Source organism: Rana temporaria, chromosome 5, assembly GCF_905171775.1.
Source record: "Rana temporaria chromosome 5, aRanTem1.1, whole genome shotgun sequence".
Taxonomy (NCBI): Eukaryota; Metazoa; Chordata; class Amphibia; order Anura; family Ranidae; genus Rana; species Rana temporaria.
Window position 1 is genome coordinate 427,351,827 of NC_053493.1, and position 17,362 is coordinate 427,369,188.

General features: G+C 52.9%; 1 protein-coding gene across 1 annotated transcript in view; it reads left to right on the top strand.

The window, feature by feature from the left end:
• The window catches only part of ABCB8 (ATP binding cassette subfamily B member 8), a 79,853-nt gene extending 63,092 nt beyond the window's left edge, over nucleotides 1–16,761 (top strand). Inside the window, exons 13-16 of the mRNA XM_040355420.1 lie at nucleotides 1,278–1,411; nucleotides 7,809–7,956; nucleotides 8,064–8,314; nucleotides 16,157–16,761. Of these exons, the coding sequence (XP_040211354.1) occupies nucleotides 1,278–1,411; nucleotides 7,809–7,956; nucleotides 8,064–8,314; nucleotides 16,157–16,237 (614 nt within the window). The 3' untranslated portion in view covers nucleotides 16,238–16,761. The remainder of the gene's footprint in view (nucleotides 1–1,277; nucleotides 1,412–7,808; nucleotides 7,957–8,063; nucleotides 8,315–16,156) is intronic.
• The last annotated feature ends 601 nt before the right edge of the window (nucleotides 16,762–17,362 follow it).

Sequence of the window (17,362 nt, forward strand, 5' to 3'; positions counted from 1 at the left end):
CCCGGGAATAGCAGGAGCAGACCGTGCACATCTGGGGGTCCAAGGGGGGGAGGAGCAGACCAGGCACAGCTGGGGCCCTGGGAATAGCAGGAGCAGACTGTGCACAGCTGGGGCCCTGGGAATAGCAGGAGCAGACTGTGCACAGCTGGGGCCCTGGGAATAGCAGGAGCAGACTGTGCACAGCTAGGGGCCCATAGGGTAAGGAGGAGCAGACCATGCACAGCTGGGGCCCATAGGGTAAGGAGGAGCAGACCATGCACAGCTGGGGCCGGGGAATAGCAGGAGCAGACCATGCACGGCTAGGGGCCCATAGGGTAAGGAGGAGCAGACCATGCACAGCTGGGGCCCCGGGAATAGCAGGAGCAGACCATGCACAGCTGGGGGCCCATAGGGTGAAGAGGAGCAGACCATGCACAGCTGGGGGCCCATAGGGTGAGGAGGAGCAGACCATGCACAGCTGGGGCCCCGGGAATAGCAGGAGCAGACCATGCACGGCTAGGGGCCCATAGGGTAAGGAGGAGCAGACCATGCACAGCTGGGGCCCCGGGAATAGCAGGAGCAGACCATGCACAGCTGGGGGCCCATAGGGTGAAGAGGAGCAGACCATGCACAGCTGGGGGCCCATAGGGTGAGGAGGAGCAGACCATGCACAGCTGGGGGCCCATAGGGTGAGGAGGAGCAGACCATGCACAGCTGGGGGCCCATAGGGTGAGGAGGAGCAGACCATGCACAGCTGGGGGCCCATAGGGTGAGGAGGAGCAGACCCATGCACAGCTGTGGCCCTGGGAATAGCAGGAGCAGACTGTGCATGGCTGGGGGCCCATAGGGTAAGGAGGAGCAGACCATGCACAGCTGGGGCCCATAGGGTGAGGAGGAGCAGACCCATGCACAGCTGGGGCCCGGGAATAGCAGGAGCAGACCATGCACAGCTGGGGGCCCATAGGGTGAGGAGGAGCAGACCATGCACAGCTGGGGGCCCATAGGGTGAGGAGGAGCAGACCGTGTACAGCTGGGGGCCCATAGGGTGAGAAGGAGCAGACCATGCACAGCTGGGGGCCCATAGGGTGAGGAGGAGCAGACCGTGTACAGCTGGGGGCCCATAGGGTGAGAAGGAGCAGACCATGCACAGCTGGGGGCCCCAGAGAAGAGTAGGAGAAAATGGAACACTGCAGACAGTGCTCATATGGGGCCCCTGGGAACAGAGGAGCTGCGGAGGGGCCCCAGCATGGGATCTCCAGGAAGTGAATACTTTGTATAACGTTTGTGTTGTGATTCAGGGAAGTCCACCATTGCGGCTCTGTTGGAGCGTTTCTATGACCCCCTCCGGGGGGCGGTGGAGTTGGATGGGGTGGACATTCGCTCTCTGGACCCCTCATGGCTCCGAGGAGAAGTCATTGGATTCATCAATCAGGTCCGTCGCCTCCGATCACCGACAAGATCCACTATATAGAAGAAGAAATGTTTTCTAGTTATGGGTGGGGGGTGGGGTGTGTCTCATTGGGGGAGATTCCCCATCACTTCCTGTCACAGCAGGAAGCGAGATGGAAATCCCCTCTGGAAGACCCGCCCCAGTTTACTTCTGTCTGTGCTCCTGTTATAGAGCTCCTCCCACTTCCTGCCTGGCGGAGCCATTGAGACAGGAAGTGAGGTGAAATCTCTCCTATGGGGTCCCAGGGCAGCTATCGGAAGTCCCACCGAATCCGGCCGCCCCACCGAGTCCAATCCCATGTCCTCCTCTTCTCCATCCCATGTCCTCCTCCTCCATTCCTCCTCCTCCTCCTCTATCCCATGTCCTCCTCCTCTTCCTCCTCCATCCCATGTCCTTCTCCTCCTCCATCCCATGTCCTCCTCCTCCTCCTCCATCCCATGTCCTCCTCGTTCTCCAGTCCCGTCCCTCAATCACATGTCCTCCTCCAGTCCCATCCCATGTCCTCCTCCTCCATCCCATGTCCTCCTCCTCCATCCCATGTCCTCCTCCATCCCATGTCCTCCTCCTCCTCCATCCCATGTCCTCCTCCTCCATCCCATGTCCTCCTCCTCCGGTCCCATCACATGTCCTCCTCCTCCTCCATCCCATGTCCTCCTCCTCCGGTCCCATCACATGTCCTCCTCCATCCCATGTCCTCCTCCTCCAGTCCCTTCCGATGTCCTCTTCCTCCTCTATCCCATGTCCTCCTCCTCCTCCATCCCATGTCCTCGTCCTCCTCTATCCCATGTCCTCCTCCTCCTCCTCTATCCCATGTCCTCCTCTATCCCATGTCCTCCTCCTCCTCCATCCCATGTCCTCCTCCTCCGGTCCCATCACATGTCCTCCTCCTCCTCCATCCCATGTCCTCCTCCTCCGGTCCCATCACATGTCCTCCTCCATCCCATGTCCTCCTCCTCCAGTCCCTTCCGATGTCCTCTTCCTCCTCTATCCCATGTCCTCCTCCTCCTCCATCCCATGTCCTCGTCCTCCTCTATCCCATGTCCTCCTCCTCCTCCTCCATCCCATGTCCTCCTCTATCCCATGTCCTCCTCCTCCTCTATCCCATGTCCTCCTCCTCCTCTATCCCATGTCCTCCTCCTCTATCCCATGTCCTCCTCCTCCTCCATCCCATGTCCTCCTCCTCCTCCATCCCATGTCCTCCTCCTCCTCTATCCCATGTCCTCCTCCATCCCATGTCCTCCTCCTCCTCTATCCCATGTCCTCCTCCTCCTCCATCCCATGTCCTCCTCCTCTATCCCATGTCCTCCTCCTCCTCTATCCCATGTCCTCCTCCTCCTCTATCCCATGTCCTCCTCCTCTATCCCATGTCCTCCTCCTCCTCTATCCCATGTCCTCCTCCTCTATCCCATGTCCTCCTCCTCCTCCATCCCATGTCCTCCTCCTCCTCTATCCCATGTCCTCCTCCTCTATCCCATGTCCTCCTCCTCCTCCATCCCATGTCCTCCTCCTCCTCTATCCCATGTCCTCCTCCTCTATCCCATGTCCTCCTCCTCTATCCCATGTCCTCCTCCTCCTCTATCCCATGTCCTCCTCCTCTATCCCATGTCCTCCTCCTCCTCTATCCCATGTCCTCCTCCTCTATCCCATGTCCTCCTCCTCTATCCCATGTCCTCCTCCTCTATCCCATGTCCTCCTCCTCTATCCCATGTCCTCCTCCTCTATCCCATGTCCTCCTCCTCCTCTTCCATCCCATGTCCTCCTCCTCTTCCATCCCATGTCCTCCTCCTCCTCTATCCCATGTCCTCCTCCTCCTCCTCTATCCCATGTCCTCCTCCTCTATCCCATGTCCTCCTCCTCCTCCTCCTCTATCCCATGTCCTCCTCCTCTATCCCATGTCCTCCTCCTCTATCCCATGTCCTCCTCCTCTATCCCATGTCCTCCTCCTCTATCCCATGTCCTCCTCCTCTATCCCATGTCCTCCTCCTCCTCTATCCCATGTCCTCCTCCTCCTCCTCCTCTATCCCATGTCCTCCTCCTCCTCCTCCTCTATCCCATGTCCTCCTCCTCCTCCTCCTCCTCTATCACATGTCCTCCTCCTCTATCCCATGTCCTCCTCCTCTATCCCATGTCGTCCTCCTCCTCCTCCTCTATCCCATGTCCTCCTCCTCCTCTTCCATCCCATGTCCTCCTCTTCTATCCCATGTCCTCCTCCTCCTCCATCCCATGTCCTCCTCCTCCTCTTCCATCCCATGTCCTCCTCCTCTATCCCATGTCCTCCTCCTCCTCCTCTATCCCATGTCCTCCTCCTCCTCTATCCCATGTCCTCCTCCTCCTCTATCCCATGTCCTCCTCCTCCTCCATCCCATGTCCTCCTCCTCCTCTATCCCATGTCCTCCTCCTCCTCTATCCCATGTCCTCCTCCTCTATCCCATGTCCTCCTCCTCCTCCATCCCATGTCCTCCTCTATCCCATGTCCTCCTCTTCTATCCCATGTCCTCCTCCTCTATCCCATGTCCTCCTCCTCCTCCATCCCATGTCCTCCTCCATCCCATGTCCTCCTCCTCTATCCCATATCATCCTCCTCTATCCCATGTCCTCCTCCTCCTCCTCTATCCCATGTCCTCCTCCTCCTCCTCTATCCCATGTCCTCCTCCTCCTCTTCCATCCCATGTCCTCCTCCTCTATCCCATGTCCTCCTCCTCCTCTTCCATCCCATGTCGTCCTCCTCCTCTTCCATCCCATGTCCTCCTCCTCCATCCCATGTCCTCCTCCTCCTCCTCTATCCCATGTCCTCCTCCTCCTCCTCCTCCTCTATCCCATGTCCTCCTCCTCTATCCCATGTCCTCCTCCTCCTCTATCCCATGTCCTCCTCCTCTATCCCGTGTCCTCCTCCTCCTCCTCTATCCCATGTCCTCCTCCTCCTCCTCCTCTATCCCATGTCCTCCTCCTCCTCCTCTATCCCATGTCCTCCTCCTCTATCCCATGTCCTCCTCCTCTATCCCATGTCCTCCTCCTCCTCTTCCATCCCATGTCCTCCTCCTCCTCTATCCCATGTCCTCCTCCTCCTCTTCCATCCCATGTCCTCCTCCTCTATCCCATGTCCTCCTCCTCCTCCTCTTCCATCCCATGTCCTCCTCCTCTATCCCATGTCCTCCTCCTCTATCCCATGTCCTCCTCCTCCTCTTCCATCCCATGTCCTCCTCTTCCATCCCATGTCCTCCTCCTCTATCCCATGTCCTCCTCCTCTATCCCATGTCCTCCTCCTCTATCCCATGTCCTCCTCCTCCTCTTCCATCCCATGTCCTCCTCTTCCATCCCATGTCCTCCTCCTCTATCCCATGTCCTCCTCCTCTATCCCATGTCCTCCTCCTCCTCTATCCCATGTCCTCCTCCTCCTCTATCCCATGTCCTCCTCCTCTATCCCATGTCCTCCTCCTCTATCCCATGTCCTCCTCCTCCTCTATCCCATGTCCTCCTCCTCTATCCCATGTCCTCCTCCTCCTCCTCTATCCCATGTCCTCCTCCTCTATCCCATGTCCTCCTCCTCCTCCATCCCATGTCCTCCTCCTCCTCCATCCCATGTCCTCCTCCTCCTCCATCCCATGTCCTCCTCCTCCTCCATCCCATGTCCTCCTCCTCTTCCATCCCATGTCCTCCTCCTCTGTCCCATGTCCTCCTCCTCCATCCCATGTCCTCCTCCTCTTCCATCCCATGTCCTCCTCCTCTGTCCCATGTCCTCCTCCTCCATCCCATGTCCTCCTCCTCCTCTATCCCATGTCCTCCTCCTCCTCTATCCCATGTCCTCCTCCTCCTCCTCCTCTATCCCATGTCCTCCTCCTCTATCCCATGTCCTCCTCCTCTATCCCATGTCCTCCTCCTCTATCCCATGTCCTCCTCCTCCTCCTCTATCCCATGTCCTCCTCCTCCTCCTCTATCCCATGTCCTCCTCCTCTATCCCATGTCCTCCTCCTCCTCTATCCCATGTCCTCCTCCTCCTCTTTTCCATGTCCTCCTCTAGTCCAATCACATGTCCTCCTCCTCCTCCTCCATCCCATGTCCTCCTCCTCCTCCTCCATCCCATGTCCTCCTCCTCCTCTATCCCATGTCCTCCTCCTCCTCTTCCATCCCATGTCCTCCTCCTCTTTCCCATGTCCTCCTCTAGTCCAATCACATGTCCTCCTCCTCTATCCCATGTCCTCCTCCTCCATCCCATGTCCTCCTCCTCCTCTTCCATCCCATGTCCTCCTCCTCCTCTATCCCATGTCCTCCTCCTCCTCTTCCATCCCATGTCCTCCTCCTCTATCCCATGTCCTCCTCCTCTATCCCATGTCCTCCTCCTCCTCTTCCATCCCATGTCCTCCTCCTCCATCCCATGTCCTCCTCCTCCATCCCATGTCCTCCTCCTCCTCTTCCATCCCATGTCCTCCTCCTCTATCCCATGTCCTCCTCCTCCTCTTCCATCCCATGTCCTCCTCCTCTATCCCATGTCCTCCTCCTCCTCTTCCATCCCATGTCCTCCTCCTCCTCTATCCCATGTCCTCCTCCTCCTCTTCCATCCCATGTCCTCCTCCTCCTCTATCCCATGTCCTCCTCCTCCTCTTCCATCCCATGTCCTCCTCCTCTATCCCATGTCCTCCTCCTCCTCTTCCATCCCATGTCCTCCTCCTCCTCTTTCCCATGTCCTCCTCTAGTCCAATCCCATGTCCTCCTCCTCTATCCCATGTCCTCCTCCTCCAGTCCCATCCCATGTCCTCCTCCTCCTCCATCCCATGTCCTCCTCCTCCATCCCATGTCCTCCTCCTCCAGTCCCATCCCATGTCCTCCTCCGCTATCCCATGTCCTCCTCCTCCTCCATCCCATGTCCTCCTCCTCCTCTTCCATCCCATGTCCTCCTCCTCCATCCCATGTCCTCCTCCTCCATCCCATGTCCTCCTCCTCCAGTCCCATCCCATGTCCTCCTCCTCCTCCTCCTCTATCCCATGTCCTCCTCCATCCCATGTCCTCCTCTTCCATCCCATGTCCTCCTCCTCTATCCCATGTCCTCCTCCTCCTCTTCCATCCCATGTCCTCCTCCTCCTCTTTCCCATGTCCTCCTCTAGTCCAATCCCATGTCCTCCTCCTCTATCCCATGTCCTCCTCCTCCAGTCCCATCCCATGTCCTCCTCCTCCGCTATCCCATGTCCTCCTCCTCCTCCATCCCATGTCCTCCTCCTCCTCTTCCATCCCATGTCCTCCTCCTCCAGTCCCATCCCATGTCCTCCTCCGCTATCCCATGTCCTCCTCCTCCTCCATCCCATGTCCTCCTCCTCCTCTTCCATCCCATGTCCTCCTCCTCCTCCATCCCATGTCCTCCTCCTCCTCCATCCCATGTCCTCCTCCTCCAGTCCCATCCCATGTCCTCCTCCGCTATCCCATGTCCTCCTCCTCCTCCATCCCATGTCCTCCTCCTCCTCTTCCATCCCATGTCCTCCTCCTCCAGTCCCATCCCATGTCCTCCTCCTCCTCCTCTATCCCATGTCCTCCTCCTCCAGTCCCATCCCATGTCCTCCTCCTCCTCCTCCATCCCATGTCCTCCTCCTCCAGTCCCATCCCATGTCCTCCTCCTCCTCCTCTATCCCATGTCCTCCTCCTCCATCCCATGTCCTCCTCCTCCTCTATCCCATGTCCTCCTCCTCCGCTATCCCATGTCCTCCTCCTCCTCCATCCCATGTCCTCCTCCTCCATCCCATGTCCTCCTCCTCCAGTCCCATCCCATGTCCTCCTCCTCCTCCTCTATCCCATGTCCTCCTCCTCCAGTCCCATCCCATGTCCTCCTCCTCCTCCTCTATCCCATGTCCTCCTCCTCCTCCATCCCATGTCCTCCTCCTCCTCCTCTATCCCATGTCCTCCTCCTCCAGTCCCATCCCATGTCCTCCTCCTCCTCCTCTATCCCATGTCCTCCCCCAGTCCCATCCCATGTCCTCCTCCTCCTCTATCCCATGTCCTCCTCCTCTTCCATCCCATGTCCTCCTCCTCCTCCATCCCATGTCCTCCTCCTCCTCCTCACCACATCTAGATGCCTAAATGCATTAAGTTTCTGCCGTGTGATTGGCTGATTAGCATTTTTTTTTACCGAGCGATTGCCCAGGTGTACCTAATAAAGTGGCCGGTGGGTGTAATATACAAACCCAGATGGGCGTGGTGCAGGAAGCCTGGTGATTGGGTGAATGTAATGACCCCGCCCCCACCCTGGTGATAAGGGGGGGTCACAAGGTGCTATCATGGGGGGGATGTGGGTTACGTAGAGCTGTGTTGGGCTGGCCTAGGATTTCCCTGTACTGTGCAGCATGGAGAATACACTGAAATTTTCCGCGTCTTGACTGATCCTTGTCCCCCTCAGGAGCCGGTCCTGTTTGGCACCTCCGTCCTGGAGAACATTCGCTTCGGGAGGCCGGACGCTTCCGATGCCGACGTCTTCCAAGCTGCCAAGTTGGCAAACGCCGACGACTTCATCCGGAGCTTTCCAGATGGCTACGACACCGTGCTGGGTGAGTCTTGTGGGCAATACTGGACCCAACCCCTCCCCCTCATGGCCAGGAACCGGGCCGGGGCCACACATCAGAGGTGACCGGCGCCCCATTTCCTCTCTTGGCAGGTGAGCGTGGGGTGACCCTCTCCGGAGGTCAGAAGCAGAGGGTGGCCATTGCCCGCGCCCTTCTCAAAGACCCGCGGGTGTTGATTCTGGACGAAGCTACGAGCGCTCTGGACGCCGAGTCGGAGAGGACGGTACAGCTGGCTCTGGAGCGCGCCGCCTCGGGGCGCACCGTCTTGGTGATCGCTCATCGGCTGAGCACCGTCGCCGACGCCGATATCATCGTGGTCCTGGCTAAAGGCCGCGTGGTGGAGGTGAGTGACCGGGAATTCCAATGCTTTGTCCTCCATCACCAGACATGCGCACAGGTGACCCCTCCTCCCCCCTCTCACAGGTGACCCCTCCTCCCCCCTCTCACAGGTGACCCCTCCTCCCCCCTCTCACAGGTGACCCCTCCTCCCCCCTCTCACGGGTGACCCCTCCCCCCTCTCACAGGTGACCCCTCCTCCCCCTCTCACAGGTGACCCCCTCCCCCCCTCTCACGGGTGACCCCTCCCCCCGGTCACATCACATGATGCTTCATATTCGTGTCAATGACACGTGAGAGGGTGGAGATTGCAAAGTCATTTTTTTGCTACAAAATTACTTGGAACCCCCCAAACATTTTATATATACGGGGCTCAAAATTTCAAGTCCTGAGCCACTAGCCAGGCCTTAAGAGTTACTCGCCACCAGTTGCCCCACCCAACACCTCCCCTGCCCCACCCCTAAGTCCGCCCCTAAACACGCCTTTGTAAATTATCTCATGAAATGACACTGTTAAATATTTTAAGCAGAATTAAATTCCAAAAATAAATATTAACAACTTTAACAATAGTAACATAAAGCATATCAGTACCCACCTGTGCAGCCTCAGTGTGCCCGTGAACGCAGCCTTACAGTGCCCCATCAATTGCCGCAACACTGTGTCCCATCAATTGCCGCATTACTGTGTCCCATCAATTGCCGCATTACTGTGTCCCATCAATTGCCGCATTACTGTGTCCCATCAATTGCCGCATTACTGTGTCCCATCACTTGCCGCATTACTGTGCCCCATCAATTGCCGCATTACTGTGCCCCATCAATTGCCGCATTACTGTGCCCCATCAATTGCCGCATTACTGTGTCCCATCAATTGCCGCATTACTGTGTCCCATCAATTGCTGCATTACTGTGTCCCATCAATTGCTGCATTACTGTGTCCCATCAATTGCCGCATTACTGTGTCCCATCAATTGCCGCATTACAGTGCCCCATCAATTGCCGCATTACTGTGCCCCATCAATTGCCGCATTACTGTGCCCCATCAATTGCCGCATTACAGTGCCCCATCAATTGCCGCATTACTGTGTCCCATCAATTGCCGCATTACTGTGTCCCATCACTTGCCGCATTACTGTGCCCCATCAATTGCCGCATTACTGTGTCCCATCAATTGCCGCATTACTGTGTCCCATCAATTGCTGCATTACTGTGTCCCATCAATTGCCGCATTACAGTGCCCCATCAATTGCCGCATTACAGTGCCCCATCAATTGCCGCATTACTGTGCCCCATCAATTGCCGCATTACTGTGTCCCATCAATTGCCGCATTACTGTGTCCCATCAATTGCCGCATTACTGTGTCCCATCAATTGCCGCATTACTGTGCCCCATCAATTGCCGCATTACTGTGTCCCATCAATTGCCGCATTACTGTGCCCCATCAATTGCCGCATTACAGTGCCCCATCAATTGCTGCATTACTGTGTCCCATCAATTGCCGCATTACTGTGTCCCATCAATTGCCGCATTACAGTGCCCCATCAATTGCCGCATTACTGTGCCCCATCAATTGCCGCATTACTGTGCCCCATCAATTGCCGCATTACAGTGCCCCATCAATTGCCGCATTACAGTGCCCCATCAATTGCCGCATTACTGTGCCCCATCAATTGCCGCATTACAGTGCCCCATCAATTGCCGCATTACAGTGCCCCATCAATTGCCGCATTACTGTGTCCCATCAATTGCTGCATTACTGTGTCCCATCAATTTCCGCATTACTTTGCCCCATCAATTGCCGCATTACTGTGCCCCATCAATTGCCGCATTACTGTGTCCCATCAATTTCCGCATTACTTTGCCCCATCAATTGCCGCATTACTGTGTCCCATCAATTGCCGCATTACTGTGCCCCATCAATTGCCGCATTACTGTGTCCCATCAATTGCCGCATTACTGTGCCCCATCAATTGCCGCATTACTGTGCCCCATCAATTGCCGCATTACTGTGCCCCATCAATTGCCGCATTACTGTGTCCCATCAATTGCCGCATTACTTTGCCCCATCAATTGCCGCATTACTGTGTCCCATCAATTGCCGCATTACTGTGTCCCATCAATTGCCGCATTACTGTGCCCCATCAATTGCCGCATTACTGTGTCCCATCAATTGCCGCATTACAGTGCCCCATCAATTGCCGCATTACTGTGTCCCATCAATTGCTGCATTACTGTGTCCCATCAATTGCCACATTACTGTGTCCCATCAATTGCCGCATTACAGTGTCCCATCAATTGCCGCATTACAGTGCCCCATCAATTGCCGCATTACAGTGCCCCATCAATTGCCGCATTACAGTGCCCCATCAATTGCCGCATTACTGTGTCCCATCAATTGCTGCATTACTGTGTCCCATCAATTGCCGCATTACTGTGTCCCATCAATTGCCGCATTACTGTGTCCCATCAATTGCCGCATTACTGTGTCCCATCAATTGCCGCATTACTGTGTCCCATCAATTGCCGCATTACTGTGTCCCATCAATTGCCGCATTACTGTGTCCCATCAATTGCCGCATTACTGTGTCCCATCAATTGCCGCATTACTTTGCCCCATCAATTGCCGCATTACTGTGCCCCATCAATTGCCGCATTACAGTGCCCCATCAATTGCCGCATTACTGTGTCCCATCAATTGCCGCATTACTGTGTCCCATCAATTGCCGCATTACTGTGTCCCATCAATTGCCGCATTACTGTGTCCCATCAATTGCCGCATTACTGTGTCCCATCAATTGCCACATTACTGTGCCCCATCAATTGCCGCATTACTGTGTCCCATCAATTGCCGCATTACTGTGTCCCATCAATTGCCGCATTACTGTGTCCCATCAATTGCCGCATTACTGTGTCCCATCAATTGCCGCATTACTGTGCCCCATCAATTGCCGCATTACTGTGCCCCATCAATTGCCGCATTACTGTGCCCCATCAATTGCCGCAACACTGTGTCCCATCAATTGCCGCATTACAGTGTGTTATTGAAGACATGTTTTTTATACAATAATAAATGTAGTTATATGCATTATGCAGCATACCCTGCAAGGAATTAAATACCTTTGAGTCAAATATTCTGCTTGGCACTGTAATCTGGTCCTGGAGGGGGGCCCAGAGGCAGAGCAGGGGTGATGGCGCTTGGCGGGCAAACATTCGCTGAACGGGTAAACAGGCAACTTTAGTGGGGACACTGATATGAAGAGGGAATTCTGATAGGGCAATCTAATGGAGGGGACCTATGCAGCCTTGTTGCTCCCACACACAGCCGGTCATTGTAGGGTAACAGACAGCAGGCTGTGGCTGGTTTCCCGCACATTGGTCCTCATACAATGGGCCAGATTCAGCTAGATCCGCGCAATATTTGCGTGGGCAAAGGGCAACGATTTTTGCTCTGCGCCCACGCAAATATTTTGATATGCCCGCGATTCACGGAGCAGTAGCTCCGTAAATTGCGCGGGCGATATGCTAAATAGCCGGGCGTAAGGCTGCCTAATGTAAATGATCCCGCCCCCGGGGGCGGGAATCATTTAAATTAGGCGCGCTCCCGCGCCGAGCGAACAGCGCATGGTCCGTCGGGAAAGTTTCCCGACGTGCATTGCGGCAAATGACGTCGAAAGGACGTCATTTGCTTCTAAGTGAACGTGAATGGCGTCCAGCGCCATTCACGAATCACTTACGTAAACGACGTGAAATTTAAATTTCACGAGCGGGAAGGGCGGCTATACTTTAGCATTGGCTGCCCCTGCTACAGCAGGAGCAACCTTGCGCTAAAGTCGCCGTACGGAAACTCCGTACCTTGCGTGCGCAGGGCCCGCGCAACTTTTGTGAATCGGTGGTAGTATGCAATTTGCATACTATACGCCGATCACAATGGCCGCGCCCCCTAGCGGCCAACGCAAGAATGCAGCCTGAGATATGAAGGCATAAGGAGGCTTATGTCTGTCATATCCTAGGCTGCAGTCCGCGTAGCGATGTTCCTGAATCAGGGGCATTCGCTACGCGGGAGCAAAACAGCTATTGCGCCGCGCAACCGCTTCCTGAATCTGGCCCAATGACTTCAATTGGACATAATTTTGACAGAATATCAGAGAACACTGCTCACTCCGGCTCTTCTACATTTCTGCTCAGACATGTTTATCCTGCCCGGCTCCTCCCTCCATTCCATCCCCAGTTCTCCTCCTGAGGACACCTGTGTGCAGAGGGCGGGGCGGACAGGTAGGCTCAGCCCCTCCTACTAGGACTTCCCTGATAGGATGGCCTCCTGCTCCACCCCTTTTAATCACCCCTCCTACAAGGGCGGCCTTCCCTTTAATCGCCGCTCCCAATAGGGCTACCTTCCGCTCCTCCCTCCCACTAGGGCTCCGCCCTTCCTGCTAGGACATCCTCCTCTCCTGCTCCTCGTCCACTAGGACAGCTTCCTATTCTGCGCCCCTCCATCTAGGCGGTCCTCTGGTCTCCGCCCCTGCTCCGGGAAGTTAGCTGTCAGTGAGCGGCGGCCAGCAGTTCAGTTCGGTGATCGGATCGTGTCGCTGGTTATTATTGTGTCAGTGTGACCGCAGCCATGGCCAAATCACACCCCTCAGAGATGTCCCGGCTGGCCAGTACCCGCTCCAAGCGTCTGGAATCCGGCCCTGCACACACACAGCGGGCATCTTCCGCTGTGTGTCATGGAGCGGGGTTTGTGTTTGGTGGCGCGATGTGACAAGGTCCCGCCCCCCCTAGACCGGCTAATGTGATAGGCAGAACAACGATTCAATCTACTATCACATTAGCTGGGGGGGCGAGACCTTGTCACATCGCGCCGCCAAACACAGACCCCGCTCCATGACACACCGCGGAAGATGCACGCTGTGTGTGATACAAGAGGGGGAGAAGGAGAGCGCTGCTGCTCTCTGTGTCCTTCGGCTGACCGTTTCTGGCTGATCGCTTCAGCCAGGAAACTGTCAGCCTGGTTCACCCCGCTCCTCACTCGCCCTGGACTGAATTCCACTCGCAAAATGCGAGCAAAAGAGTGAAATTTTGAGCCCTGATATATATATATATATATTTTTTAGCAGAGACCCTAGAGAATAAAATGGCTTTTGTTGCAATTTATATCATGTCACATTCATGGCGGAGAGGTTTTGCAAAACACATTTTTTTGGGGGGGGGGGGAAATACACTTTAACCACTTCCCTACCCCCGACCATCATATGACGTCCTGGACTTTGGGGGGGGGGGGGGATATCAGAATGATGGGGGCAGCTACAGGCATCATTCAGATATCATTCTTTGCAGTCTGTGTTTCTGTGCACCACAAGAACGATCACAGGGGTAATTCCGTTCTTATAGGCGATGGGAGGGGACGCCCCCCCCCCCCCTTCTATCCGGTGCTTCTCCGGGCTCTCCCCTGCCATCGGAGGCCCCGGAGAAATAATCATCGGGGGCCGGATGACGAGGATAGATTTCCGGTGACCAGATGGGTCTCCAGTCATCTCTATGACCTTCGGAGGCCGACGTTACGACGTCACACCCGGGATCCCCCAACGTAAACAAAGTAGAGCTGGGCGATTTTAGGCAAAAAAAAAATCTGATTTGAAAAAAAAAAAAAAACTTGATTCACGCTACAAATCAAGTTTTAGTTTATTTTTTTCTTCATGGACACTGCGCCGGTCCTAAGTTTTTAGGCGAGACTGCGGCTTCAGCCTAGTAACGCGCGATCCTGGGAAAAGGCTGCGGATTAGGCCGAAGCCACGGCCTCGCCTAAAAAAATCCGGGCAGGATTTTTAGGCGAGGCCGCGGCTTCGGCCTAGTCCACGTAGCGCTGACCTGTGGCCAAAAAAAATTGCCCTGGCAACTCGATTCAAGATTCAAATGAATTTTTTTTTTTTTTTTCCCAGTCCTAAAACAAAGCCGTGATCGTGGCCGTCAGCATGAGATCGGTCCTTTTTTTTTTTTTTTATTATTTTTATTATTATTTATTTATTTTTTATTATTATTTTTATTTTTATTTATTTTTTATTATTATTATTTTTATTGATTTATTTTTTTATTATTTTTTTTATTATTATTATTATTATTTTTATTTATATTATTATTATTTTTATTGATTTTTTATTATTATTTTTTTTATTATTATTATTATTATTATTATTATTTATTATTATTATTATTTTTTTATTATTTTATTATTATTTTTTTTCAATCTCATATTTTCCAGCCTGGAGGAGAGATGTGTGGGGGAGGGGGAGGTCTTATTGACCCCGCCTCTCTCCATAAAGAGGACCTGTCACAATAGATTCCTATTACAAGGGATGTTTACATTCCTTGTAATGGAATAAAAGTGATCAAAAAAAAAAAGGGTAAAAATAAAAACACCCCTGTCTGCTCGCGCTCAGAAGTGAACGCACACGCAAGTCCCGCCCACATATGTAAACGCCGCTCAAACCCCACATGTGAGGTATCGCCGCGGCGTTTAGCAACAATTCTAGCCCCAGACCTCCGCAACTCTAAACTGGTAACCTGTAAAAAAAAAAAATTAAAACGTCACCTATGGAGATTTTTAAGTACTGAAGTTTGGCGCCATTCCTTGAGTTCGCACAATTATAAAGCGTGACGTGTTGGGTATCTATTTACTTGGCGTAACTTCATCTTTCACAATATACAAAAAAAATGGGCTAACTTTACTGTTTTTTGTTATCTTTTAATTCATTAAACCTTTATTGAATTAAAAAATAAGACTACAGTAAAGTTATCCCAATTATTTTATACTGTGAAAGATAATGTTACGCCGAGTAAATTGATACCCAACACGTCGCGCTTCAAAATTGCGCCCGCTCGTGGAATGACGACAAACTTTGACCCTTAAAAATCTCCATAGGCGACGTTTAAAAAAAATTCTATAGGTTACATGTTTCGAGTTACAGAGGAGGTCTAGGGCTAGAATTATCGCTCTCGCTCTACCAATCGCGGCGATACCTCACATGTGTGGTTTGAACACCGTTTTCATATGCGGGCGCCGCTCAGGTATGCGTTCGCGTCTGCGCGCGAGCTCGGCGTGACGTGGCGCTTTCAAATTAATTTTTTCTTATTTATTTTACTCTTTATTTTTACATTTTTTTTTTTTTGTTACATTGTGTAATTTTTATTCCTATTACAAGGAATGTAAACATCCGTTGTAATAATAAAAAATAAAAAAAGGATGACAGGTCCTCTTTATGGAGAGATCTGGGGGGTCAAAAAGACGTCACATCTCTTCTCTACTTTTAAAAGATCCAACAAAAAATTTTTTTTTAATCTTTTACTTTAAAAAATAAATAAAAATGATTTACTTCCAGCCTGGACCGGATGTGACGTCACTCCGGTCCTCCAAGGCCATAGAGGTGATCAAAGAGTATCTACTGTCTGATCGTCCATGGGAGCAGCTGGCGGCACCGCTGGATCGGCTCTCGGGGGGAGGGGAAACGGTAAGCTCCAGAAAGGTGGAGGGGGACGTCCCCTTCCAGAAAGCCGGCCGCTGGATGCAAAAAAAAAGGGTACGGGGGCGTGGCTGACAGCGGCACCCATAATCCCGGGAAATCACTTTTGCAAACTGCAATGTATGTGTGTGTGTGTGTGTATATATATATATATATATATATATATATATATATATATATATATATATATATATATATATATATCCGGCAAGTGGTTAAGGTCAAAGGTCACACATAGACCTGCAGGGGCCCAACCTGTAAGAAGAAGAGATTGGGGGGGGCTGATGATGACCCGTATCGCACAACCCTTTATGTTCTCTTCTCTTTCCCATCAGAGCGGGACTCATCGTGAACTGCTGCGGAGGGGCGGGATTTACGCCGAGCTGATCCGCAGACAGAGCCAGGAGGCCCAATGACATTCCAGAATAAAGAAGAAGATCCTCCTCCAGACCTCAAGAACCGGAAATCCTCCTGGATGATGTCACCTCCCCCGGGTCCTCCTCACTGTGTGTGACCGATGGTTCTACTCTCAGGACTTACCTACAGGAACTGTATGGGGGGGCTCCCCCACTACTCCAAACTTACCTACAGGGACTGTATGGGGGGGGCCCCCACTACTTCAAATATACCTACAAGGACTGTATGGGGGTGCCCCCCCTGCCACTACTCCAAACTTACCTACAGGGACTGTATGGGGGGGGCCCCCACTACTCCAAACTTACCTACGAGTACTGATACCCCTCTCATCCCACCCACCAGAATATTAATACCCCTGGGACTATTATTTGGCAAAGAGATAGTAATGAGTTTAAATATATAATAAGATTAGAATATCTTTATTGGTACAATTTCATAAAAAACAAACAAATATAATCCATACAAGTTGCGGCTCCAACACGTCTGTATCCATTTCACACAGATAGTAAATGTCTGAAGATGAGGAGATCTCTGTGTGTGAGATGTCGGTCTCCGGAGCCAGGATGTAAAATCCGCTTGTTGCTCTTCTGATGGTGAAGTTCATATTGGCGCCTCCAACCCAACCTAATCCTACTCAACCCAACCCAATCCAACTCAACCCAACTTAACTCTACCAAACCCAATGCAACTCAACCAAACCCAACCTAATCCTACTCAACCCAACCTAACTCTACCAAACCCAATCCAACTCAACCCAACCTAATCCTACTCAACCCAACCCTACCAAACCCAATCCAACTAAACCCAACCTAATCCTACTCAACCCTACCAAACCCAACCTAATCCAACTAAACCCAACCTAATCCTACTCAACCCAACCTAACTTTACCAAACCCAATCCAACCCAACCTAATCCTACTCAACCCAACCCTACCAAACCCAATCCAACTAAACCCAACCTAATCCTACCAAACCCAACCTAATCCAACTAAACCCAACCTAATCCTACTCAACCCAACCTAACTTTACCAAACCCAATCCAACCCAACCTAATCCTACTCAACCCAACCCTACCAAACCCAATCCAACCAAACCCAACCTAATCCAACTCAACCCAACCCTAC